We start from the raw sequence: 25,525 nt of genomic DNA, 5'->3' as shown, positions 1-25,525 counted from the left end.
ACAGTGGTGTCAGATGCTGTGTGCCGTGTGGTGCCGTGTGTTGGCAAAATTCAGGGACTCCTCTGGGGTCTCTCGGGTGACACTGTGTGTTTAGCCCGTTCCAAGCCAGTTATAGCTGAGAGCGCAAGTGAAAGGCACTGATGAGGTAGAGAGCCTCTGTCCTTATTTCCAGGTCAGTATTAACACACTCCAGGTGGGAGGCCAGCTCTAAACACCTCTGAAGGTCACTGTTGATTCATCAATAAACATTTGTTGAGCATCTGTTACATGTCAGGCAGCCCACCTTCGTGCAGCATCTTTCCAACGAGTGGAGGTGCATCTAGGAACGAGGCTGGAGGGTTTTTCTAATGAGATGAAATCAGAGCCTTTTTCCTCTGACCTTTCCAGCCAGCCAGCCCATCCCTGAAAGTCGACCAAAACCCCACAGAAACAAGTTTTAGTCATTCCCTATTACATCTGTAATTTATTCCCATTTAATCAGTTCTGAAGGCAATGGAAAATTTCTGAAGTCTTGGACTATACACTGGACAGAGCGAGCAGGAGCTTTTGTCCTAGAACGGGGCTTGGTAAATTTTTTTCTGTGAAGGGAAAGACTGTATAGTTTCGGCTTTGGGGGCCGTGTAGCCCACTCTGGTGCAACTACCGCGCTCTGCACTTGAACTTGGAAAGTGGCCCAGACGATACATACATGAATGGGCATGGCCATGGATGTTCACGAGCAGGCTGCCAGCCCATCCGAACCAACTCCTGTCTCAGAGAAACCGGGCAACGTGTCCTGCAGAAATTGGGCATGCATTCCGTGAGGCCATTGGAGTCCACGAAAAAAAAATTCAAAAATCCTTTTCAGGGCCTACAACACCCTGCATGAGCAGACTCCTGCTTCCCTCCCTTGCCTTCACGGCCTACTGTGCCCCATTACTGAGTAAGCTTCGGCCACCACTTCCGCCCCTCTCTTCTTTTTTTTTTTTTTAATTTTTTTTATTGTTATGTTAATCCCCATACATTACATCATTAGTTTTAGATATAGTGTTCCATGATTCATTGTTTGTGCATAACACCCAGTGCTCCATGCAGAACGTGCCCTCCTCAATACCCATCACCAGGCTAACCCATCCTCCCAACCCCCTCCCCTCTAGAACCCTCAGTTTGTTTTCCAGAGTCCATCGTCTCTCATGGTTCTTCTCCCCCTCCGATTTCCCCCCCTTCATTCTTCCCCTCCTGCTATATTCTTCTTCTTCTTTTTTTCTTTCTTAACATATATTGCATTATTTGTTTCAGAGGTACAGATCTGAGATTCAACAGTCTTGCACAATTCACAGCGCTTACCAGAACACATACCCTCCCCAGTGTCCATCACCCAGTCACCCCATCCCTCCCACCCCACCCCCCACTCCAGCAACCCTCAGTTTGTTTCCTGAGATTAAGAATTCCTCATATCAGTGAGGTCATATGATACATGTCTTTCTCTGTTTGACTTATTTCGCTCAGCATAATACCCTCCAGTTCCATCCACGTCGTTGCAAATGGCAAGATCTTATTCCTTTTGATGGCTGCATAATATTCCATTGTATATATATACACCACATCTTCTTTATCCATTCATCTGTTGATGGACATCTTGGCTCTTTCCACAGTTTGGCTATTGTGGACATTGCTGCTATAAACATCGGCCGCCCCTCTCTTCTTAGCCTGTGAGTGCTTTGCCAGTTCAGGGCGTCAGCACAACCAGTTGCTCTGTTTGTATGTATGTATTTATTTGTTAAAGATCTTATTTATTTATTTGACAGAGAGACAGCGAGTGCACAAGCAGGGGGAGTGGCAGGCAGAGGGAGAGGGAGAAGCGGGACTCGATCCCAGGACCCTGAGATCATGACCTGAGCCGAAGGCAGAGGCTACCCAGGTGCCCCATTTTTTTTCTGTTTTCAAAGCTCTACCAGAACTGGATTCTAATTCAGTTTAAAAACTAGACAGTCTCACTTCCATCAGCTTTTGCAAATTAGCCGAGGAGTTTGTGTTATCTTATTTGCCTTCACAATACTGAGATTGGAGGGGTCACTGGCTCCATTTTCCAGATGCAGTAAATTCTCCACTCCCACTGCTTTTACCAACACCACTCAGCCTAACAAACAATCCAGGCATTTCCTTTGATTCCTCACTAGTCTTCATCTCTACAGTCAGTCGACTGCCAAGTTCTGCCAGATTTGCCTCTTGAATTATTCTCAAACCTCTGAATTGTTCTCTTTCTTAAATTCTTACCTGGATTATCCCAAAAGCATGTTTATTGGATTTTGCCTGCAGACTTCAACTTCTCTAATCCATCCCTCTCTATGTCTGTCCGTCCATCTGTCCATCTAATTCATTCATCTTGTCATCCATTCATTCATACATCCGCCCATCTGTTCTTCCATCCATCCACCCATGCATGCATCCACCCATGCATGCATCCATCCATCCTGGGCATCTACTTTGTGCTAGGTGGGGTAAGTACTGAAAAAAATAAAAACAGAACTTCCCTTCCTGGATATTTTGGTCTATTTAGGAAAAGAGATGCTGAACAACCAACCACACAATGTTACAAACTGGAATAAAGGCTATAAAAGAGAAGTTTCCCTTAAGAAATCATAACTGGATTTAAGCTCCAAAGGATGTGAGCTTGCCAGGAGAGTCATGAGAACAAGGGTGTGGACAGGGAGACCAGATGTGGGAAAGCCTTGGGCTGAAGCCTGCTTTCTCTAGGCGTGCAGGAGGCTGGGGGCCCCTGGTGCAACGAGCCGTCGGGGGAAGACAGGCGAGAATGACAGACAAGGCTGTTGAAAGAGGTGGGGTCGTTCCCATGGGGCCCCAAAGGCCGCTATAAGGTAGTCGAGTCACTCTAGGTACAATGGGTAGACTCGGGTGGGTTTTCAGCAGATGGGCAACACGGTTCAAAGCATATCTGATGAGGAATGTTCTGGATGCAGAGAGTTACCTGGCAGGCGGGGCAGGGTGTGGCAGAGATGACGTGAGAAATGAGCCAAGAACATACTCTGCATTCCCACGAGAGATGTGAGCAACCTGGCAAGGGAAGTCGTGGAGGAGACAGAGAGAAAGGGACCTGCGAGTGATATTCTCACTGCTGGGGGAGATGTGAAAATGGAAAAAAAACAAGCCTGAGCCAGCCTGTCACCTGAGCTCCTCTGAAGGGAATACTAATCCGAATGATATTGAACAGTGAATGGCCATGTATTCTGAATGTACCAGGTACTTAACATTATGTGCTTTCTAGGCAGCATCTCAAGACTTAGGAGACAGAGACTATCACTAGTCCCATTTTACAGATGGGAAGAATGAGGCACAAGGAGGTTTAAACAGCACACCCAAGGTTCTATAGCTAGCACTTGGCAGCACCAGGATTTGACTCAAGAACCCCAAGGATTAAAACCCCGTGTCCTTGACCACTGTCTAGGCAGTAGGATTTCTGCAATGCTCAACTTCACAAGGATCGTCTGAGTCAGAAACCCCCAATGTAGACGCCCCTCCCCGCCCCCCCGGAAGGAACCTCATAGGATTCCAGCTGCATAAATAAAGTCTGGAGGCTGAGCCCCACTGATCTGCTGGAGTCTTTACTGCTCTACAAATGCATTATTAATCAGCTGCTGGGGTCCTCCCCATAGAGCCTTTTAAATTATAGTCAAAATCCTTGATAGCATTCTGTGCACCTTAATAGTGTATTTCCTGTGTTCACAGCAATAAACAAGGGGAGGGAGGGAGGCCTGGATAACCAGGTTAATTGCCCTTTGAGGTCTAGGCTGAGAATGCAGTGGCAACAGCGCCTCCAGATTCTCTGGGTCCCCGGCTGTGAAGCTACTCAAGTCTGGAAACAATCATCACTGTCAGGCCGGCATCAGGAGCCTGGACCACGGCTCCTTCAAGCCTGGCCTGGTTGCTGTGGCTTCTCTGGGCCTCTGGGTCACCTTGTCGGGGGTCCCCCTGCCTGGGAGTTTCACTCTGAGTAGGGAGAGCAGAGGCTGTATGTGGCTTGGGACCTAGGGGCCACCCAAGGGGGCTTGCTGCTTCTTTGAGGGGCTATTAACCAACTTCCAGGTTAGGAAATGGGGGTGTGGTGGGCAACGAGGCAGGTTCCCATCTTGCCTTCTGCAGTTCTTTTGCCAACCCACCAGAGCAGCCAGAAAGCTCACTCTGAAGCAGGGGTCAGCAAACTTTGGGTCAAATCCAGCCCGTCGGTAAATAATGTATGACAGCATAGCCATTCACGTTTATCTACATATTGTTTACATCCTGAGCTGAGTAGGGTAAGACAGAGACCCTAATATGCCCTATAAAGCCCGAGATATTTACAATCTGGCCTTTTATGGAAAGTCTGCTAATCCCTATTACAAAGTATAAATCAGATCATGCCACTGTTCCTGCTCAATGACTATCAATGGCTCCCAACTACCCTATGATAAAGGTGAACTACCTTATCCAGGCCTCAAGACCCCTTTCAGTGGGACGCTGACTTAGGCAAACAATCTCATCTCCTGCACTCTCTGCAATTTGGCTGTGTGTAGACCTTGAACGAATCATCCAGCCTCACTTAGACTTAGGATCCTCGTCTATAAAATGGGGCAATAAAACCCACCTTGGTGGGGTTAGCGTGACGTTCACATGAATGCAATCCCTATTTGCCAGAGCTAAGCTTTTTTTTTTTTTAATTGTGGTAAAATACATTTAACAAAATTTACCATCTTAACCATTTTTAAGTGTACAGTTCAGCAGTGTTAAGCACATTCACACTGTTGTGCAACCGATGCCTTGTACTCTTTTAATCTCGTAAACCTCAAACTCTACCCATCACACAAACACCTCCCATTCTCCCTCACCTGGCAACCACCATTCTAGTCTCGATGCATCTGACTACTCAGTGGAATCGTACAGTATTTGTCTTTCTGTCATTGGCCTATGTCACTGAGCATAATGTCCTCCAGGTTCACCCATGTTACAGCATGTGCCAGACCACCCTTCCTTTTTAAGGCTGAAGAATATTCCATTGTATGGACAGACCACATTTGCTTATCTCTATTCTCCCATCGATGGATACTTGAGTTGCTTCCACTTTTTGGCTCTTGTGAATAATGCTGCTAAGAAGAACATGGATGTACAAATATCTCCTGGAGGTCTGCTTTCAATTTTTTTTTTTGGGGGGGGGTATTTATCCAGAATAGAAGAGCTAACTCATACTGAGAACTTTCCAGAACCAGGCTCTATTCTAACACCTCACATAATCTCATTCCGTCCTCACAAGAACCGTACGAGGTCAGAACTATTATTATCGTGAAGGTGACCATGTAGTTTTTGTCACCCACGCTGGGAAACTCTTGAGACGAGAAAGAGTGCTATTAGTAATTATATGGGGGACAACAGTCAGAAATGGGGATGGTCCTGGGCAAACTGGAATGTCAATCATTGTCCCTACCTTACAGATTAAAAACATTACACAAGATAGGGGCCGTGACTTGCTCAAGGTCACCCAGCTGGCGAGTGGCCAGCCAGAATTCAAACCCAAGTGGATGGACGAAAGCTCTCAATATGGAGCACAGTTCCACGTACATCACACCTGGCCCGGCAGCAGTCGGAGATGGGTAGGTGGCGTCTAATGGTTACTGGCTCTTCAGGCTGGGAAGAGGGACCTTTAGGGGGAGAGGGATCAGCAGGGCTGAGAAAGACAAAGGGGTGGGGTAGCCATGTTCCATGCCCAAGAATGAGACTGGGGACACGGCACACTCATGCTACATGGGAACTGGCCAGACAGAGGAGATAAAGGCACACAGAGGGAGGCAGATGACCCCGTCTCAGACACATCGCCCTGGCTTTTCTCAACCAAGACACTAGCGACAATTGGGACTGGAAAATTATGATGGGGCCTGTTCTGTGCATTGTGGGATGTTTGGCGGCACCCTGGTCTTTACCCGCTAGATGCCAGCAGAATCGCTGTGTCATTTATAACAACCCATGTCCGCAGACATGGCCAAATGTCCCCTGGGAAGGAGCACGCTCATCCCCCTTTGGAACCAACGCCCTGGAAGAAAGGGCAGAACTGGAGGGCACGGGGTGTTCTCCAGGTCAGTGCTTCTCAAGGTCTGGTTCTAGAACGGCAGCAGCTGTTAGAAAGGCAACTTCTGGGGGCCAGCCTCGACTACATCAGCATTTCTGGGGGCAGGCCTGGGAGTCTGTGTTTTAAGGAGCTCAAGTGTGTGGACCACTATCCTTCGTGATGCAAAAGACTTGCTGGGTCTCAGAAGCTTAGGAACTAGACTTGTTACTACTCTGAAACCTGACAAGGGCGCCTGGGAAGGAAACAGATCCCTATAGGAGAAGGAAGATGTTCTGGAAGCTTCTAACATTCTGTTCGTGACAAATACAGGATAGAACACCCCACTGTAACCAGTACAGCATTTTCGCAGGATAGTTTGATGGTATCTATCAAAATTTAAAGCAGACCAGCCTTTCAACCTACCAGCTGCATTTCTCAGGGTGTTCCTAGGGGCCAGTCTCAACTCGGGGCCCCAAGAGAATTCAAATTCAGCTCTAGGGCGTCTGGGTGGCTCAGTCGTTAAGTGTCTGCCTTCAGCTCAGGTCATGATCCCAGGGTCCTGGGATCGGACTCCCTGCTCAGCGGGAAGCCTGCTTCTCCCTCTCCCACTCCCCCTGCTTGTGTTCCCTCTCTCACTGTCTCTCTCTCTGTCAAATAAATAAATAAAATCTTTAAAAAAAATAATAATGATGAAAAAATAAAATTAAGCTCTAATGTCCTTGAGGCATCCATCTTAACCAGCAAATTTGCTTTTCTCCAGTGCATCTGGAATGGTACTAATTACGCACCATTTTGGGGGAGAACGGAGAAAACATCCCTTCAATATAGTAAAAATCTGACGTCAATGTAAATGTCCATTCATAGGGGAATAGCTAAACTATGGCACGGCTACCCTCCAGAGTAACAGCCAGCCATTACAAAGAATCATACAGGCAATAAAAGGGAATAGGAAAATAAACACACTGTGGGGGAAAAAAAAGGAATTACATAGGTCTCTCTCTCCGGACAGGGATACAGGTCTCAGACGTAGATACCAATCCGAATTAAAACACAAGTTCCACGGGCGCGTGGGTGGCGCAGTCGGTTTGAGCATCTGACTCTTGGTGTCGGCTCAGGTCTGATCTCAGGGTTGTGAGATTGAGCCCTGGGTCAGGCTCCCTGCTTCAGTTCCTCTCTCCCTCTCCCCCCCCCCCCCCCCCCACCACTGGCCCTCTTTCCCTTCCAAATTAATAAATCTTTAAAAAAAAAAAAAAGTTCCAGAACTACACATCAGTTTCATATACTTTTTGAGTCTTCCCAGTCCAAATCAGATGCTTTATTTTTGCAACTTCCAGATCGACACATTCGTTTCTTATCATTTATGCCCTCCCCCCGCAGCACAAAACCAACTCTACTTCAGCATCTATTGAATTTACAGATCTCAACGAGGGGCGCCTGGGTGGCTCAGTCGGTTAAGCATCTGCCTTCAGCTCAGGTCATGATCGCAGGGTCCCGGGATCGAGTCTCACATCGGGCTCCCTGCTCTGCGGGGAGCCTGCTTCTCTCTCACCCTCTGCCGCTCCCCCTGCTTGTGCTCTCTCTCTCTCTCTCTCAAATAAATAAATAAATAAATCTTTAAAGATCTCAACGGAAACAAAAATGCGTCTGCAGTTACCCCTCAGAGAGGGCCTGGTCAAGTTCAATTTCCCCTTTATTTGCAATGTTTTCTGCTTTTTGAAATAATGAGAATGTATACCGTCCCACTTGAATAATTAAAGAAATTATAACGAGCACACTTTCTGCATTATTTGAGCAAGCTTTAAAAATTAAACAAAAAAACCCCCCAAATTCTGCTTTCCCTTCCGTTGCCATGTCTTCTGACCATCCTTCACTCCTCCAGCCACTGGGAACACCACGAGGGACAGGCTCCTGGCAGCCTCCCAGTTACTCAAGACAGGTTTCTTGCTCTAACCATGCCGCACTCGGAGGGGAGCTATTAATTTGCACTTTGTGGCTTATCCTTCATTCTGATTTAGGGCAACATAAACCCTCAAAATTTCCAAGAATAAATTAGTTTACTAATTTCTCCGTTAAGAGTTTATCAAAGCCAGCACCGCTCCCTAATCAATCACCACATTTCCGTGTTTATCTCCTATTCACTTTTTACCACAGGGTTCTATACACATCAATTTGCCTGATGCTCTTCCTACATATGTTTTAAATTACTTTATCACTGTATAAATTTCACAGCCATTAAAAGGCTCTAATACCAGAATGGCTGACATGGTGTTAAAAATTGGATTCAATTCCACAGGGTAATAAATTGTGACCTAAATCCAATCTCTCATGGGTGACTGAAGGATACAATGAAAAATTATTGCTTTGTCATTTTTACACTAACACAAATAGACCATGGGCAACCAGAAACCGGCAGAGAAAGAGCAAGCGACCGGTGCTGGCTATTTTTCACCCAGGAAGTCTGCGCAGGCAAGTCCCGAGGGTCTTGGATGGGGGCAATCCCCGCCAGAAGCAGGTGCATTACCTGACTGTGAGGACCTCTTTGCAATGGACAGATGGAGCTCGGGGAGCAAGTTAAACTGCTCAAGCCTCCTTCAGCCAAAGGGCAGCTGAAGTAAGCCTTTGCCTCTGGAACTGAATAAAAGTCTCTGAGCTCAGAGACTGGCCCTGCCACTGAGGGAATGTGGATTCGAGGCAGGTTTCCTCCCTCTCTGTGCGCCAATGTCCTGGACTACAGAGCTGTAAGGAGAATAAATGATTTAATGTGGCTAAAAAGCCTAGGATAGTCCCTGGCATTTAGCAATCCCTAGGTAAAGGTTAAGCATTATTATTTAAGAACAGATTCTTGTACAGAGACCTCAGTGCCCTCTTCTTTTTGGTTGCAGGGAAGGAGAGTAATGAACAGGGAGAGAAAGGTGTTAACATTTCCGCTGCCTTTCCCTTTATCTCTGGAGAAACCGGATCAGTCATTCGACACATTCCAATGGCACAGGTACGAAAGACGCCGCTGCATAGCAGAGAGGTGAAAACATGGGCTTTGAAGTCAGGCAGAATGGAATTTGAGTTCAGGGTTTGCCGCTTGCAAGTGCAACACTGGGCAAGCCACTGGGCCTCTCCAACCTCAGTCTTCCCTTGTGTAAAGTGCGGACAGGGAGCCCACTTTTCTCCGGGGCTGCGGGGAAGGTTCGAGGAGATCATGCATGGAAAGGGCTTGGCTGTGTGCCTGGTGCTCAGGACGTGCCTAAGACATGGGAGCTCTCACGCCCCAGGCTCTGTGCAAGAGCTGGAGAGCGGGGGGGACACACACAGATGAGACTAGGCCTCGTGACTAAGTGGGGGCGACAGAGGATTCCAGCCTAACATGCCCGTGCTCCCGCGGGGAGTGGGTAAGGTGACTGGGGGGTACACGGTCTGGGCACCTCATGGAGACTTGGGGAGGTGGCGCCTGGGGAGGGAATTACAGAGGATTTCCAGAAGAAAGTGATATTTAAAGGAACCCCTTACCCTTAACTGCCACATACTCTGAGACAGGAGAAAAAGCCAGCTGGTTTTTGTTGGTCTGTGTAAAAAGGAGGGACTAGTCTGGATACAACTTTCATCCACGGGCCGCTCAAAAAGCCATGGGCTCTCTCTTTCTGCACCAGGTCTACGCTTCCTGGACCCCAGGTGGCTGACACGTAGCCAGCTACACCCAAAGGAAGGAACGGGCTCCCCAAGGCCAGAAGGTCATCCTCTGAATTGCTACTCTCTGCCTCACCCCGGGGTGGTTTCTAGGCAAGATACTCACAGAAGCTGAGAAAAGCATCATCAACTGACCTTCTGTGGAAGCCGGTCCCCCCTGCCCGCCCACCCACCCTGGAGGCTTCCAGAACCCTAATAATATGCTGCTGATTTGTAACAGGTACTCAGTAAGTATCTGCTGGCTGAAGAGAGGGAATAGCTCATCTGAAAGTCAGTATTTCACTCAGCAATCGGGGGGGGGCATCTAACAACCCACTGTACAGCTAAGGAGTGAGGCTGACAGAGGGCTGGTGCCTTGTCAGAGGGTTTTATTTATTTATTTATTTATTTATTTATTTATTTTAAAGATTTTATTTATTTATTTGACAGAGAGAGCGAGAGAGCACAAGCAGGGAGAACAGTAGAGGGAGAGGGAGAAGCAGGCTCCCCGCCAAGCAGGGAGCCCGATGTGGGGCTCGATCCCAGGACCCTGAGATCATGACCTGAGCCAAAGGCAGACGCTTAACCATCTGAGCCACCCAGGCGCCCCGTCAGAGGGTTTTATAGCTGAAGCACTGGTAGAGGGGGTCACCTTTCAAACCTCCCAAGGCCAGTCTGGTTCAGATCCTTCCCCTAATGCTGGATGAGCTCGTGATCATGAAACAGCCTCGGGCACAGGGCCTGCAGGGATCTCTAGCACTTCTGGGGACACAGAGGATTCAGGAGAAACAAGGGTGCCACAGGAGGTGAGGTCCCCCAAGAGTGTGCCACCGCAGGCCGGGGCTGAGAACTTGCATCAGTCCCCAGAGGCAGAAGGAACATAATTCTCCGGAGAGAGGATGTGGGACCTGACCTCCTAGTTTTTCAGAACCTTGACTGTCTTTGGGGCTGATCTTCCCCTGGCTCTCGGGCGACTTCAATTTGCTCCTGAGAAATGCGCCCCTGGTTCCATTCTTCTCACTCAAGGTAAAAAGGCACGAATCATCTCACCCAGACATTTTGGGAATTAAAATCTGGCTGGTCATCCTCAGAGCTCCCTTGGCAGTAATGTCAGTTCTTAACTTCCCTACACCTTCTCCTGCCTCAGGGTCTTTGCACACAATGCACCCTAGGCCTGGAATGTTCTCCTTCCTGCCTTTCCCCTAGTTAATTCCTCCCAGCCTTCATCTCTCCGTGCAACTAACATGCCAACAGGTGTCTCTGCAGAAGTGGTCCCTGGTGCAATTCTGTGTTTATTTTTGTGATCATTGGATTCATGGATCTACCCTCCCAACTTTAACAGACTACGGGCTCTATGAGGACAGGGATTCTGTCTCTTTTTCCTTCCAAATGCATCCCCCAAATCTAGTGCCCAGCACAGACACTGGATGTTTGATGAATAACCACTCAATGAATGAATGAATGAATGAACTCAGTATATCCAAAAACTAGAAACCATCCTATTTGGGGGTAGCTCATGTTCTTAGCATGTTCTTCCACAATGAGACCACATCCATTTCCGACTACCTTTTGCCCATTGCTTTCTATAGGTCATTTAGAGACAGCCCCTCCAGCTCCCTTGCTTTCTCCCCTCTCCACGCATATGGCCACTATCCTGTGTCTTTCTGTTCGTGGCCTGTCGCCGCCCTCCCCCCAAGGACTATGAGCTACGGTAGGATCTTGTCTCTTGTTTACTGTATCCCAGTGCTCATGCTTGGTGTGGGGCAGCTTTTCGACACAGATTTGTTCAACAAGCGAAGCAAATGAAATATATGTATGGATGCTATGGGGAAGAATGATGTTCCCATTCAGAATGCGTTTCCAAGGGCATTCTGGGGTTCTCCTAAATTCTCCCGGAGGTGCAAGAAAGCAAGAAGATGTAGTATCCGAGGTTCATCGGCTCACACCGAGTAACAGATACTTCCTGCGTGTCTAGCGCCGTCTCTGGTGCTAGGAGACTCCGTGACTCTGCTCCAACTTATCAAAAGGGGAACCTGAATGATTAGCAATCCCACATTGTCTGCAACAGTCCTGGTGGCAAAGGCTGGCCCGCCCATCTCCACGCGCTGAGTGTGGGAGGGAGGGGCTGTTGTAAGGGGCGGGTGGGCATCTAGGAACTCCAGCGCTGGCCCAACGTCCAGGCTCTGCCCTGCTGCCCACAATCTCAGGATGTCACTGCTTTCCCCAGGCTCCCTCCCGCCTCCAATGAAAAGGAAACCAATTAGCCCAGGCTCTCCGCCGAGCTGCTCTAAGCAGTGGTCCACAAATGGCGGGATATAAACGCGCTCCCCACCCTCTAGTCTGTACATGTCATTGTGAGCACACGGGAAGGGGGCAAAAAAAGTACTCATCTAACCACGGTCCTCTCGTCTCAAACAGGCTTTTTCAGGGGCTGCTCTTGGCAGCCTCTTTCCACACCTAAACCCTTCAGCTTTGCTTCCAGGCATGGCAGTTAGGGAACAAACACACCCTAATGACAAGTTTTAAAGTGAATGGCGGACTGTACAGTCAGCCGAATGTTCCTGGGGGAAGCAGAGGGGGTGGCGAAGGAGGTGGGAGGCAGGTGAAGGGGGCATTTATGATATTTCCCATAACTACATATTTAGCTTTCTAAAAAGCCTTGTGGGTGGCAGCTCTCTTTCTTTAGAATTCTAAGACTGGGAGGGGAAAGGAACACCACAGCGCTTGAGAGGACAAGGCAACGTGGAACGGGCCTGTTGGGACTCACCGCTTCATGGGGGGTGGGGGGAGGGCTTGAGGGGCTGTTGGCCGCCGCTGCTTGGCACACACTGGGAGCTCAATGTTTGCTGAAAGATCAGGCTTGAGTGCTTAGTGGGCCTCAAAGAAACCTTTGAGGCCAGAACACCAACTGATGGTCACCACCATCTGGTCCACTGGCCAATCCCAAAGCTGCTCCCTGCTGTCCAATCCTGCCTCCGGGACCCCTGTAAGAAGAACCCCTCCACAACTGCCCAGTTTCAACTCCTTTCTTAAGGCCAAATCAGATCAGAAGTGAGATTACTGAATCACACGGGAGTTCTATTTTTAAATTTTCAAAAAACCTCCATATGGTTTTCCAGAGTACCTGCACCATTTTGCATTCCCACCGACAGAGCACAAACGTCCCAGTTTCTCCACATCCTCGCCGACACCTGCTGTCTTTTGTTTGGTTTTGGATAATGGCTCTCTGAAGGTGTGTGAGGGGAGATCTCACTGAGCATTTATCCCAACAGCTGACTGAATCAGGATCTCAGAGTTAAGTTGGTTAAGCGTCTGCCTTTGGCTCAGGCCATGATCCCAGGGTCCTGGGATCGAGTCCCACATCGGACTCCCTGCTTAGCGGGGAGTCTGCTTCTCCCTCTCCCTCTGCTCCTTCCCCTGCTTGTGCTCTCCCTCTCTCTCAAATAAATAAAATCTTCAAAAAATAAAAACTAAAAAAAAGAACTGTTCAGTCCCTCCGGTGGCTCCCATGTCACTGAAACAGCATGTGAACATATGCTGGGTCAGACCCCTTCTCCCTCTGCTCTAGCCCCACTGACCTGGCTGCTTCTGGAATATGCCAGGCCCTTTGCTGGGACTGCTTCTCTTCCCTGTGGTGCTGCCCTCCCTCGCTTCTCAGAAAGCCTCTGTGGTCACCTAACTAAACTGTTCCCTCCTCTGTCCTCCTGCTCTGCGTTGTCTTCACAGCTCTTATCACACAAGACAGGGGGCTCCAGATCTACTGGCTCACTTGTCATCTCTGGCCTCTCCTATTAGGGCAGAAGCTCCATGAAGCTAGAGCCATCCCGCTGCACGCCTCCCAGAAGCACCGTCCATCTTATGTCAAGGGACTCGGTGCCCCGAGCTGCACACCGGAGCAAGACATTCTCCGCGTTCGTGCACTGCTACATCGTCCTAGAACAACGGTCAGCCAACTCCAGCCCCTGGCTGCCTATTTTGGTGTGGTCTTCAAGCTAAGAAGAGTTTTTACATTTTTAAACAGTTGAAAGAAAATCAAAAGAGTAACACTTTAGGACACGTGAGAATTATGTGAAATTCATATTTTGGTGACCCTAAACAAAGCTGTACTGGAACACTGCCTTGCTGGTCACTTATTTATATACTGACGCTTTCAGGCAGCATCGAGGAGTTTTGACAGTGACCATACGGCCTACAAAGCCTCCTATTTACTCTCTGGCCCTTTACAGAAAACATGTGCGGAGCCCTGGCTTTGGACACTGCCTATGGGGTGACCAGTGAGTGGGGTCGGTCCCTTTCCCCTCCCTGAGAAGTCCAAGAAACAGCTTTGGGACCAGGTTTGCCCAATCCCAGCGAACCACTGCTGCGATCTCTCCCCTCTACTGGTCTCTGTGTCTTGCTCAGCAGGAAGGGCCTGACTGGGTCCTCTGCAAACCTGGCCTTTTGGAAAGCGAGTCAGCACCGGCCACTCAGCCAAGCTGCGCCTGGATCAGTTTGGCTTCGCCACGCCGCCCCCATTAGTGTGGTGCTTTTTTAGCTTTCCACGGCTGCTCCCTCATTTCCTCATCAGCAGAAAGCCTGGGAGGAGTCAGGGTCTCCGGCTGACAGGTGGGGAAACTGAGGCACGCACACCAGGGCACTCGGACCGGCCGAGTTGCCAACCACGCCTGCACGGTCCCTCCATGCCGGGCTGCCAGCCATGCTTTCTAGAAGCCAGGCACTCATGCTGTGGAGTCACCACACGGCCCCCAGGGCGCGGAGATGGACGGGAGACAGCCCTTCGGCAGCCGGCAGTGCCATCTGTCACTTTCTCTGGAGCGGGCAGCCAGCTACCTCTGTCCAGAAGCCCACGTGTCCACAACCTCTGGCCTCCTGCAAAGGCTGATGGGTAAAGACCATTGTCACATCCAGGAACGGCTGCCTGTCTATCAGAAACCCCCAGTCTGTCCATCTTCAGCCCTAATACTTGAGCCGGCTTCCCCAGTCACGTGCAGAGGCTTGCAGCCCCGCAGCTGGTCGGCGGACTCAGTGGAACTAGCCCCGTGCCTGTCGCCCATCGGAGACCCGCCATGTCCCCCAGCTGCTCAGGACCGAGTTCCTGGCCAGGCGGCAGCCTGTCCCACCTCCCAGCTGACCACTTTCCCCGGAACGTCACACATTTGCCCCCTGCTCGTTCTCCACCTAAAAAGGCAGGCTGCAGACGTGCGGGCCACTGCAAGCATGAGTCCACGGGCCCCACCTAACACAGCAGAGGGTGAACTGCAGGAGGCATGGGGGGCGCCAGGGGGGCCTTTCTCGGGACATTTTCACTCAAGATGGAGGGAGGCTAGACGGAGCTTCCTGACATTTAATTGTTCCCATTGTAACGAGGCATTAAAAGTTGCATTACTAGCACCTGGCACCAGAATGCCTGTTACAAGCCGAACGGTCTTTATCAAGCAAGGAAGGCATTCATCAGGAAAGCTACCTCTGCCCTTCACTGGGGTCAGCGTGATCCCTGTGGCCAGGGCTTCTGGGGGAGACGTGGTCCAGGAAGGCTTCCCCGAGGGGGTGGCATTTAGGCTGAGATCTGGAGTGGGGAGAGGTGGTGGCCAGACAGGGTGGGGTGCAGTGGGGGGGTGCAGGGAACAGCGGAGGTGCTAGAAAGAGCGTGAGAGAATGCCTGAGCCAGGTGGGGGTCACGTCTGAAGAACGGAGCGAGAGAGATGCAGCCGGGCAGCAGGAAGTCACCATCGAGGAGGACTTCCATGAGCTCCTCCTCTCCATGCCCCGTTGGTTTACACCACTACCATTGCCAACAGCCAAACATCCGCTGCATTCTACCTCCCCTCCGCACCAAGCATTTGAGACTCATGCCCCCACTGCGGCCAGCAATCCTAGGAGGAAAGGCAGGAGAATCTGTGTCCATTTCACAGATGAGGAACTTGAGGCACTAGGAAGTTAGGGTCACGCACCTAGTAAAGTCACAACCAGGATTCAAAACCCAGTGCTTAGAGAAAACCCTTTTTCCAGCTCAGATTTTCCAGCCTTGGTCTCCCATCTGACATGGTTTCATCTCCGTGAAACACTAGGAGGTCCAGTGATGGGAGGTCTGACCGTGGAGCCCGAGGAAGGGACAGGAGGCCCAGGCAATTGTGGGGGGTGGGGTAGGGGCGGGGCTGCCTGGGTGAGGAAGGGGGGGGTCGGGGGGTGGTCTGGCGGCTGCAGTGAGCACAGGGGCCCTGTGAGGAATAAGAGGCCACCAGGGGATTAGAAATAAGCCTCTCGGAGGCCAGGCTTGAGAGCTGATGGGGTAGAGCACCCCGTGCCCTCCATGTGCCTCACTCTTGGTGGCTGTCAGTGGGGGGTACACAGAGCCCTCCTTTCCTTGGGAAAATGTGTCACCCTTCCAGCTGCTTTCTCCAGGAGGTGGAGGGAAGTAGGCAAGTCACAAAGGCAGGGAACATCTCTATAGGGAGCAACCCGATTCCTGGGGTTCTAGACTCTTCCTTTTCCTTGAGTGGTGCTCAGCTGAGGGGAGGGGAAGGATGGGTGTGAGTGAGAAGAGCAGGAGCCCTTTACGAAAGTCAACACTCAAACTCTATTTCCTTCCCTCTGGATGGTTCAGACCGCCCACCATGGGTAACGGTTCCCCTAATTGGATCCAGCTTCCGGCATCATACTGGCTGAAGTCTGGGTGATGTGGAGTTCGGCACGATGACAAAGCCAGCACGTGCATCTGGGTGCGCGCACATGTGTATATTTACACACACGTTACATCTCCCTCCCCTCCCACCCCCATCTCCTCCCTCATTTAGCGGGAAAGAAAAGGACCACGGGGCTGAAGCTCAAATCCCTCCTAAGCGGAGGGAAATCCGGGTGTCATGGTTTCCAGAAAGGGAATACAATCTCCGTATGGGGTGTAATTACATCTTAGCTTTCTGCAGAAGAATAGTTTATGGCTTAAATGCTATTAATTGTAAGCCGTTTTGTTCCACGGGAAGTTGTTCATTGATAACTACCCAATTAGGGTTATTTTGCAATTAGTCTATTCACAGTAAATTTATTGCAAAAGGGGAGGCTGTCGTGCAGCAAATTAAAGCAGCGCTGGGCTGGGTATGCAATGGCTCTTAAATGCCAATCTGATTAACCAGCTCAGAGGTCCCGGGAGGGTGTGCCATCTTGGCTGACATGGGCGAGTCTATGGGGAAAGGTCGGGCACACTCACGTTGCACAACCACGCTGGGGGGGGGGGGGTCTCAGCACGACCGGGAGGAGCGTAGGAGCCCCTGACCTCCATGGGTGACACCAGCCCTCTTGTTTCCCCATCACGCTCCCTCCCCTCTCCTTGCAACGATACTGAGGATGGAGAAATACAGCCTACAGGCTGCAGGATCTCCTTGAGGTCTGATGGTTGGAGCTCAAGGGAAACCTTCTGCCTCTTGAGGAGGGGAAGGCCATGAGTATGGATGCAGGCCCTTGGGTAGATCAGCTCTTCTGTCCACTAGCCATGCACTTCTAACCAAGTACTAAACCTCTTAGCCTCAACGTCCTCATCGACGTAATGGGTTAATAAAAGACCTATCTCCTAGGGCTGGTGTGAGAATTTGATGTGTTATAAGGCGCCCACTGCGTGGTATTTATTGCTACACAGGATTGGTATCTGGCAGGGGTAAGCAACCTAGGGCCCACAGGCCAAATCCTGCCCACTGCCTGCTTTAGTCAAGTGAGTTTTATTGGAACATAACTAAGTGCACAGTGTATGTATTGTGCATGGCTCCTTTTGATGGCCCACAAAGCCTCAAATATTTGTTCTCTGGTCCTCTGAAGGAAAAGCGTGTTGACTCCCAGTATAGTATGAGTGCCCAATATTACTTTCATGGAAGGGCATTCAACTCAGGCCTCCGACACTCCTCTTTCAAGCCAGGTGCTGGTTAACAAAAGATTCTGGAAACTTCTTCCTCCACTCATTTACTCCTCTACTCCATCAGCCAAGTCCCATCAAGAATATAAATGTGAACCCCACAGACAGCTTGGCCTAGGGTTGAAACGCAAGGGAGAAATGAACCCTTCCTTTTTACATCTTTCCATTTAAAAGAGAGTATAGTCCAGATACACGTTCACCGCCGCAAACTCAAAAACTACAGATGAACAGCGAGTGAAAAGCTGAAGTTGTCTGCACCCCGTGCAACGGGGAACACGTGAGGGGCTTGCTGTGCATCCTTCCACAGCACTTACACACACATGGCCACTCTCTACCTGACCCAAATCCTCAAAATCTTAAAAAAAAAAAAAAAATTTAGGCTCACGACGACAGGGCCGACCTCACAGGGCGGTGGATGAGATGAGCCGATTGAATGTGCAGTGTCTGACGAGGAGCGAGCGCCTGGTAACTGTCTGATAAAACACCACCAAGAAAGGCACACAATCCAGTCAACGGCATGATGTCAGACGCAGAGATACACGAGTAATACCTCACCCGAGCAAATGTCCCCTCCACCTTCGGAGGGCCCCTCCGCTGGGCTTAGAGTTCTTACCTGTCTCTGCATCGCAGAGCAAGAGATGTGACTTGTCACTGGCCATCAGCCCACAGAAGAGTCTCCAGCACAGGGAGGAAGTGGGGAGAGACAGAGGGTGGGAAGGAGAGAGGAAGGAAGGAAGAATGGAAGGGAGGAAGGAATTTTCCATGGAGGAAAAATGGGAAGGTCGTTTTTTAGAGCCTCCGAAGTCAATGCAACCAATTAGAAACCTTTCAAATCATATTCAATTACAATAATATCTGTCGATTTTAATCCCGATATTCTGCTGAGAGAAAAAACGAACCCTATTGATACAGTCACCTCGGATTCCACACCAGCCCCGATTTCATGTATTTTATCCGTTGCCATCAAGGCAACTGGTTAAAGCTGGAACAAAAGGCCATTTGATTTTGCAAAGGTTTTCTTACACACAACTTCAGAATTCAGACAGTACCAGAGCGGAAAAAAAAAATCTGTGCATTGATCGGGGGTGGGGGGGGGGGTTTGGAAAAATAGGGCGGTCATTCTCGGAAGGTTGAGAATGGGAGCAGAATGGGACTGGGCAGGAGGAAGAACTGGACCCGGGGCTGGGACTCACCTTCCAGGGGGCAGAATCGTGTCACCTTCTTGGGCATCAGCAGTCCGAGCTTGTGGCGACAGTAGGTCTCCCCGATCTCCTGGCGGCAGTGTTTGGACTTGGAGCGGGACAGGGCGGAGATGGCCTCTTTGCCCGAGATGTCGCACTTGGGGGGCTGGTCGTACTTGAGCTCGGGGGAGCCGCCCCCGCTTTTCCTGGTGTGGGCCTGTCTTGGGGCATCCTTCCCACGGCTACTGTTCACCGCGGCTTTCTCCCCAGGAGGCAGCACCTCAGTGGCACCTTTGCCTGCGAACGAATGTCCCTTCCCCTTCTCCTCCTGCTCCAGCTTCCTTTTCAAAAGCTCTTTCTGTCTACTCGGGGCCTTCTTTGCCAACTCAGGCTGGTGCTTTTGCTTTTGAGTCCTGGGTGCGAAGTTGCTGTTGTCCACATTCTCAAAGTCTTTGGGGACCGAGTTCTCATTGTTGCTGTCTGTTCGCACTTTCTCTTTCGGCCGGTGAGAAAAGTAGCCATCCTGGAGAAAATGGGAAGGAACACAGAAGAGAAACATCACTGAGTGGTCATGCTAAGTAGGTTGGCCCTTGCAGAGTGGGGCACAGAGGTTTGGAGGTCTGCACCACGGTTTCACGCCATACCTTTGCTTACAAGCTTAACTTCAAAGTAGAGTTTTCTCTCTGGACCTCAATTTCCTCATCTGGAAATATGAGACGTTCCAACCAGAGATTAAGGCTTTGAAAACTCTCAAAGGCTCTGTGATTCTCGATGCTTTGTTACTAACAACACCCTCCTTTTCAGTAAGTTTCCTTGATTGTCTCTGCCATTGGATTATGGACATTTTGTTGCAGTTTCCTGTTTAAATTCTAGGAGAGAGTGCTGTGGTGGTTTATTTGAGGGCTGGAAACGCCATAATAAAATTATAAGGGAAGAAAATATTCAGTGGGATATGACATACATTCCATTGCCTTTAGGACATGCTCACAGATCTATGCCTGTAAGAGAAATCAGATGGAGGGAGAGACATCCGAGCTATTTTGGAGGGGAATGCATCCTTTGCATTATGATCTTTACAATGAATCCCAGGGGGGACGCAAGCTTGTGACACTCTTGTGTTTGTCCTTTGACTCCTGATGTTTGTACCTAGAGCAGAACGGACTAAGTCACCCGGGGGGGGGGGGGGGTCAAGGGAAAGGCCAAGAGTCATTCTGGAGACAATGCATGGTATGGATCTTTCCAGGAAGGCAGGTGGCCTCAACTCAGCTTCTCCATGCATAGGTAGGCCCTGGCCGTTTTGAGCTCAGAGCAAATGTACCATTCAACTAATACCCTGCATTGTTTCCAAAACATGTTGTTGCTGCTTAGAGCCCATTACCAACGCCTTAACCTGAAAGAGTATCCACTGTTCCAAAGCTAGCCCCAGAGGGGACCTCTAAAGCCACAGAGAACGCTAACTGGCTCCATAAATCTACCCTCGTTGCTATAGAAACACAAGGGCCATGAGTAGCAATTTGAGGGAAGATCACCCCTTTGGTTGTCTTAAATGTGCCTGAAACAGTTCCTAGGGAAGAGGACGGTGGGACGGAACAGCAGAGGCAGGGGCGGACAGGGCAGCCGGCACGCCCCAGGGCTCGGACTCTAGCAGCTCGGCCAGCGGTGGCCCCCGTGGCCCAAATCCTGTGCATCATCTGCTTTTGTAAATAAAGTTTTATTGAAAAACAGCCACACCTGTTCATGTGCTGTCTGTGGCTACCTTCCCACTATGATAGCAGGAATGAGCATGGCAATATTCTCCATCTGGCCTGCCTAAATAGTTCTATTTACCTCTTTAAGAAAAAGCGTGCAGACACCAGCTCTCGAGGAGTAGGAGTTTCTTGGTTCCCATCCCCTGGGCTTGGTTTACTTGTCCCTGTCCCCAGGGCCCCCATTTGGCCCCGTAATGGTCTGGAGAAGAAACCATTATCGGCTGCCTCCTTCTTGCCCTTTCTCCATCTCCCGAGCACTAAGCACCCTTTTCTCCTACGTAGAGAGGCCTTAAGAATGGAAAACTGACTCTTAAAATTCCTCACGGCCACTCTGTAAGTTGGACATTGCTCTCATGCTCATTTTGCACGTGAGGGAACAGACTATTCGCGACTTGCCTGAGGTAACCCAGCTGGTTGGCGGTGAAGCTGGGATGGGGCTGCAGACCCATAGCCTAGGTGACCAGGTCCACTACCCACTTCCAGGAAGCTACAGAGCCCCTCTGACCCCCATCCCTCTGTCCCTGTAAGCACCACCGCCTGGCTTTGTACCACAAGATCTGGCTCCCTTCCCAACAACTCCTGCCCAGCTACATGGATCTGGAAGAGCCATGTTACCTCCGTATCTCAAGTCTGGCCAGTGGCCCATCGGGTGGCAAGGAGTCACACAGAAAGCGGGACAGTAAGTAGGGCCACAAGGCACCAAGGGCTCTAGGCGGTAGGAGCTAGGAGGTAGTGGGGTAGAGAGGAGGAAAGATACTAAGAAGGGAGAGGGGAGTCAGTACTGGGTCACAGCATGGCGGCTGGTGACACACAGGGCAGATATTATAACCTGGTCTGTGAAGGGGAAACTGTCAGTTCTGACACCTGGTTCCAGGCTTTCTTACCTCCCCACACACCTTGCAAAGAATCGCCCCTGGTGGGGTGCTGTTCCTGCTCCTGTCACCTAACTGAACCCCCCTGATGTTCACCTTTCCCCTTCTTTCTGTCCAGAGGCCCTTAAAGAATCCCAAGCAGCTTCTCAGCTGCCTTTTCTGAGCACTAGCCACGAGCCAGGCACCATATACTAAGTGACTCCCAGGTATCACTCGCTGGATGCAATGACCCCATAAGGAGGTATTCTCCTTGCCCTTTAACAGAAAGAGAAGCCCAGGCTGGTCGCTCTAACATTCCTGAGCACACATCAGGTGCCAGACCAAACTAAGCCCTGGCATGTGCTATCTCCTTCAGGCTTCAAAAATAACTTGCAAGGCAGATACTACTATCCTCCCATCCACAAAAGAGGCGGGAAAGCTCGAGGATGTTCGGAAAGCCCCAAGTCATCTGGGGGGACGTGATGAACTTGTACCTGTCTGATTCTAAAACTGCCTCTTCTATTTGGCTGAGAGGTAAACTGAGGAGCATTTAGCGATCCCTTCTCTACTGGCAGGGGGGGGGTGCGATGGGTATCTCCCTCTTTGCTTGTATTAACCTAGGTTGAGATGGAAGCGGATATGGGGGGGCTGGTTTTCCATAAGGCTCTTGACAAATATTTTAGTTCTTTTCATCTAGGCACGTGAAAGGGCTGTATTTCCCATACCCCACAAATTAGGCACAGCCAAGCAACTTGCTGTGGCCAAGACCAGTGATCAGAACCAAGGCACAATTTGCCACATTGCCCTTTCCTCCATAGCATCCAACCACACTCCCGACGCTCGAGGTCCTGCATCCCTGAGTGAGGCTAGCGCGGAGCAGAGACCAACTCCCGAGGGGCAGAAATAAACCTCTTATGCTTTCCATCACTGACATGTGGAGATCTTTGTTACTGCAGCACAGTCTAGCTCATCCTGACTGATACAGGAGCCCACCTGATCACCTTTCTGCCTCCTAGCTGTCCTCAGACACAGGAGCCAATTTTTGGATGGTGTTTTCTCGTTTTGCTTTGTTTTTTGGCTTCTGACACAGAATCAGCTGGATGAGTACCAATGTCCAAAAATATGAATTTAAATTCCATCCCTAAGCTAGGAGTTAACACAAAGGCACAGAGTAAGAGGAAGAGTCTCTGTCCTTGCAGTCATCTGCATCCTCTCTCATCAGACACAGCCTAAGTATTATTCTTGGGTTGCTCTCTTTCCTCATTAATGGGGGATCGCAAATCTGGACCTGAGCAGAAAACCTCCCTAAACTACCGATTTCAAAAGCTCACGATCTTTACCACTTTCCGGCAGAACATCTCCAAGCAAAACCAGACACAGGAAACACTGCAATCAATGAAGCTAATCTGACCATCAGAGAGCGGCCGATTCCTCTGGTTAATCTGTGATATCAGGACCAGGGGCCACCATCAATTCTAATATAACTCTTGATTAATATGCGTCGTCTACTCAGAGAGGCCCCCACAATGGGGATGATTAGCTCAGTGTGGCCCCGTGGCCTTCCGCCTGGCCCCAGACGCTCCACAGCTGCCAAGGGAAATCAAAAGATTCGAGTGTAACAGGGAAGGGAAAGATTTGTGTTCTGGAATGAAGAGTTCACAGACATTAGACCGCTTCCAGAAAAGTCAGTGAGGCGCACAGTCAGCAAGAACCACACATCTTTCAGAGGCCCGGAACCCCCCGGCTCACCGAGTCAACTTTGTTTCCTAGAGTAGTTGATGAATTCTCCCTCAGTGTGTCCCCACTCTGTTTTCTTTATTTCTTTGAGAAAGTGCGCACAAGCAGGGGAGAGGAGCAGAGGGAGAGGGAGAAGCTGACTCCCCACTGAGCAGGGAGGCCGATGCAGGGCTCAATTCCAGGACCCTGAGATCATGACCTGAGCTGAAGGCAGACGTTCAACTGACGGAGCCGCCCAGACGCCCCTGTTCTTTCTTTGGTAAATTTTATTTTATTGTGGCAAGAACACTTAACATGAGATCTACCCTCCTAACAAATTTTTGGCTGCATGATGCTGTATTGCTACCTGCAGGTGAGACGTTGTACAGAACATCTCTAGAATGTATTCATCTTGTATCATTGAGACTTTATGCCACTGGATTAGCAATTCTCTACTTCCTCCTCCCTCAGCCCGACAACCACCGTTTTACAGAGTCTCTGAGTGGGACCAATTTAGCTGTCTCACAGAAGTGGGCTCATGCAGTATTTGCCTTTCTGTGACTCACTTATTTCATCTTGCACACGGTCTTCCAGGTCCATTCATGCTGTTGCATATGGCACGATTTCCTTCTTTTTTTCAAGGCTGAATAATATTCCACTTTTTGCATATACCACATTTTCTTTATCCATCCATCCCTTGATGAACATGAGATATCCCTTCACCTTCCTGGTAACTCTTCACCTGCACACCAACGGTAATTAGGTCTCTGCTCTTCTCGTTCTGGAGAATCAAGACCCAGAATTCCCAATCCAGGTTGCCTTCCCTATGAAAACCAACCTTGGGAGGTTTCCAGGCAAATACATGCAAGATAACCATCATGTCCTCAGCACCCACGTACTCCCCCCTCCCCACTCTGGCCCTTCATACGCCTTGTGTCCTTAATCCTCTCAAATACCCAAGGAAGCAGGCAGCAGTAGTCCTATTTAAGGTGAGGAAACAAAGGCACAGGGAAGTTAAATGACCTGACTAAGGTCATGCTGCTAGAAATGAAATGCCTCAAACCCCCCCACCCCTGTACCTCAGTCACCTCATCTGGAAAATGGGAACAATGGTAATACTTACCTCATGGGTATTTTAGTGAGGATGAATGCATGTCAAACTTCCCCAGAATGTGTCTGCCACTCAAAGCAGGATGAAGAATAACCACTGGACCCATATTAGGTTTGCTACCAATTAACACTGGGTCTCAACCATCCCGCCCCTGATGGCCTCTGCCTGGAGGACAGGCTGGTTATTATTTCCTCATTATGATCGACTAGCTGTGTCCCCTTGATTCTTAACCAATCCAACACTCTCACCTTGAGTTATTTATGTAAATGCAACTCTTTGACTTATTTTATTTTAATGTACTTATTGCAATGATTGTACATTCAAATGTTTGCTTGAGAGCTCCAAAACTCTAATTGCTCTGCTGCTGCCTTACCTCTAAGCTGCTGCTAGGATCCATTTTTATTCTAGAGAAATAATTAAATGCACTAATGTCCTCCATTCCCATTCAACCTTGGGCACATTTAGAGCCAATTTCAATCAGGTAGAAATATGCGAAACACAATATGGCTCTGAGAAGCAGGGTACGTGACCCGGGCTGCTGTTTGGAGACAAACCTAGGTCTGCCTCTGCCCCTCCCTGGTTCTCCAACGTTCAGATTTCAGGGGGAGTCTCTCCTCACCCCATCGACTGAATCCGGGTCCCTTGGTCCTGGTTTGGAGAGGTGGAGGTGGGTGGCTGTGTTTTTTTAAATTATGCACTCACTGATAAACATTTCTTCTTCTTCTTTTTTTTTTTTTTTTTGTGTGTGTGTGTGTAAAAAGAAGACTAGACAAGGAGGGAGAAGACCTGGGTACTTGTCTTGCTTTGGAGATTGTCCAATTTTCCCTTCTGTAAAATGACAGGTCCTGTAAGCATGTTACTAAACATTCTCTGAATTAGGCATTAATCAATATGATTGACTAACAAAGTTCTGCCATTCCAGCTCATTGGGAAATAATCTGATGGACCCTAAGAGACCGGGGATAGAGGAATAGATGGACACTCCCGGAGGCATCACGTCTTCTCCGTGACCCATCCTTTCATCATTATCTCCAGCAGCCCTTGGACCCGGGACACATCATTTCATCTCTCTGTGTCTTAGCTTCCTCAACCAACCGGGGGCTCTGAGGCTGGGCACCTACCTCCCAGGAACCGAACTGACGAAGTACAGAACACAGTGCTGGACACACAGCGGGGGGGGGGGGGGGGGGGGGGGGGGGGGGGGGAGAAAAAAAAGAAGAAAAAAAAAAAAAAAGAGGGGGGGACCCACCCCCCCCCCCCCCCCCCCCCCCCCCCCCCCCCCCCCCCC

The 25,525-nt window shown here is 49.8% G+C and overlaps 1 protein-coding gene across 4 annotated transcripts in view; it reads right to left on the bottom strand.

The window, feature by feature from the left end:
* The window catches only part of XYLT1 (xylosyltransferase 1), a 296,901-nt gene that overhangs the window by 111,670 nt on the left and 159,706 nt on the right, over nt 1-25,525 (bottom strand). For all 4 annotated transcript variants that reach the window (XM_032392163.1, XM_032392164.1, XM_032392165.1 and 1 more), the window contains one exon: nt 18,824-19,334. In XM_032392163.1, coding sequence (XP_032248054.1) covers nt 18,824-19,334 — 511 coding nt within the window. The remainder of the gene's footprint in view (nt 1-18,823; nt 19,335-25,525) is intronic.

The sequence above is a fragment of the Phoca vitulina genome, unplaced genomic scaffold (assembly GCF_004348235.1).
Source record: "Phoca vitulina isolate PV1807 unplaced genomic scaffold, GSC_HSeal_1.0 scaffold66, whole genome shotgun sequence".
Taxonomy (NCBI): Eukaryota; Metazoa; Chordata; class Mammalia; order Carnivora; family Phocidae; genus Phoca; species Phoca vitulina.
This window is presented reverse-complemented; position numbering and strand designations above follow the sequence as displayed.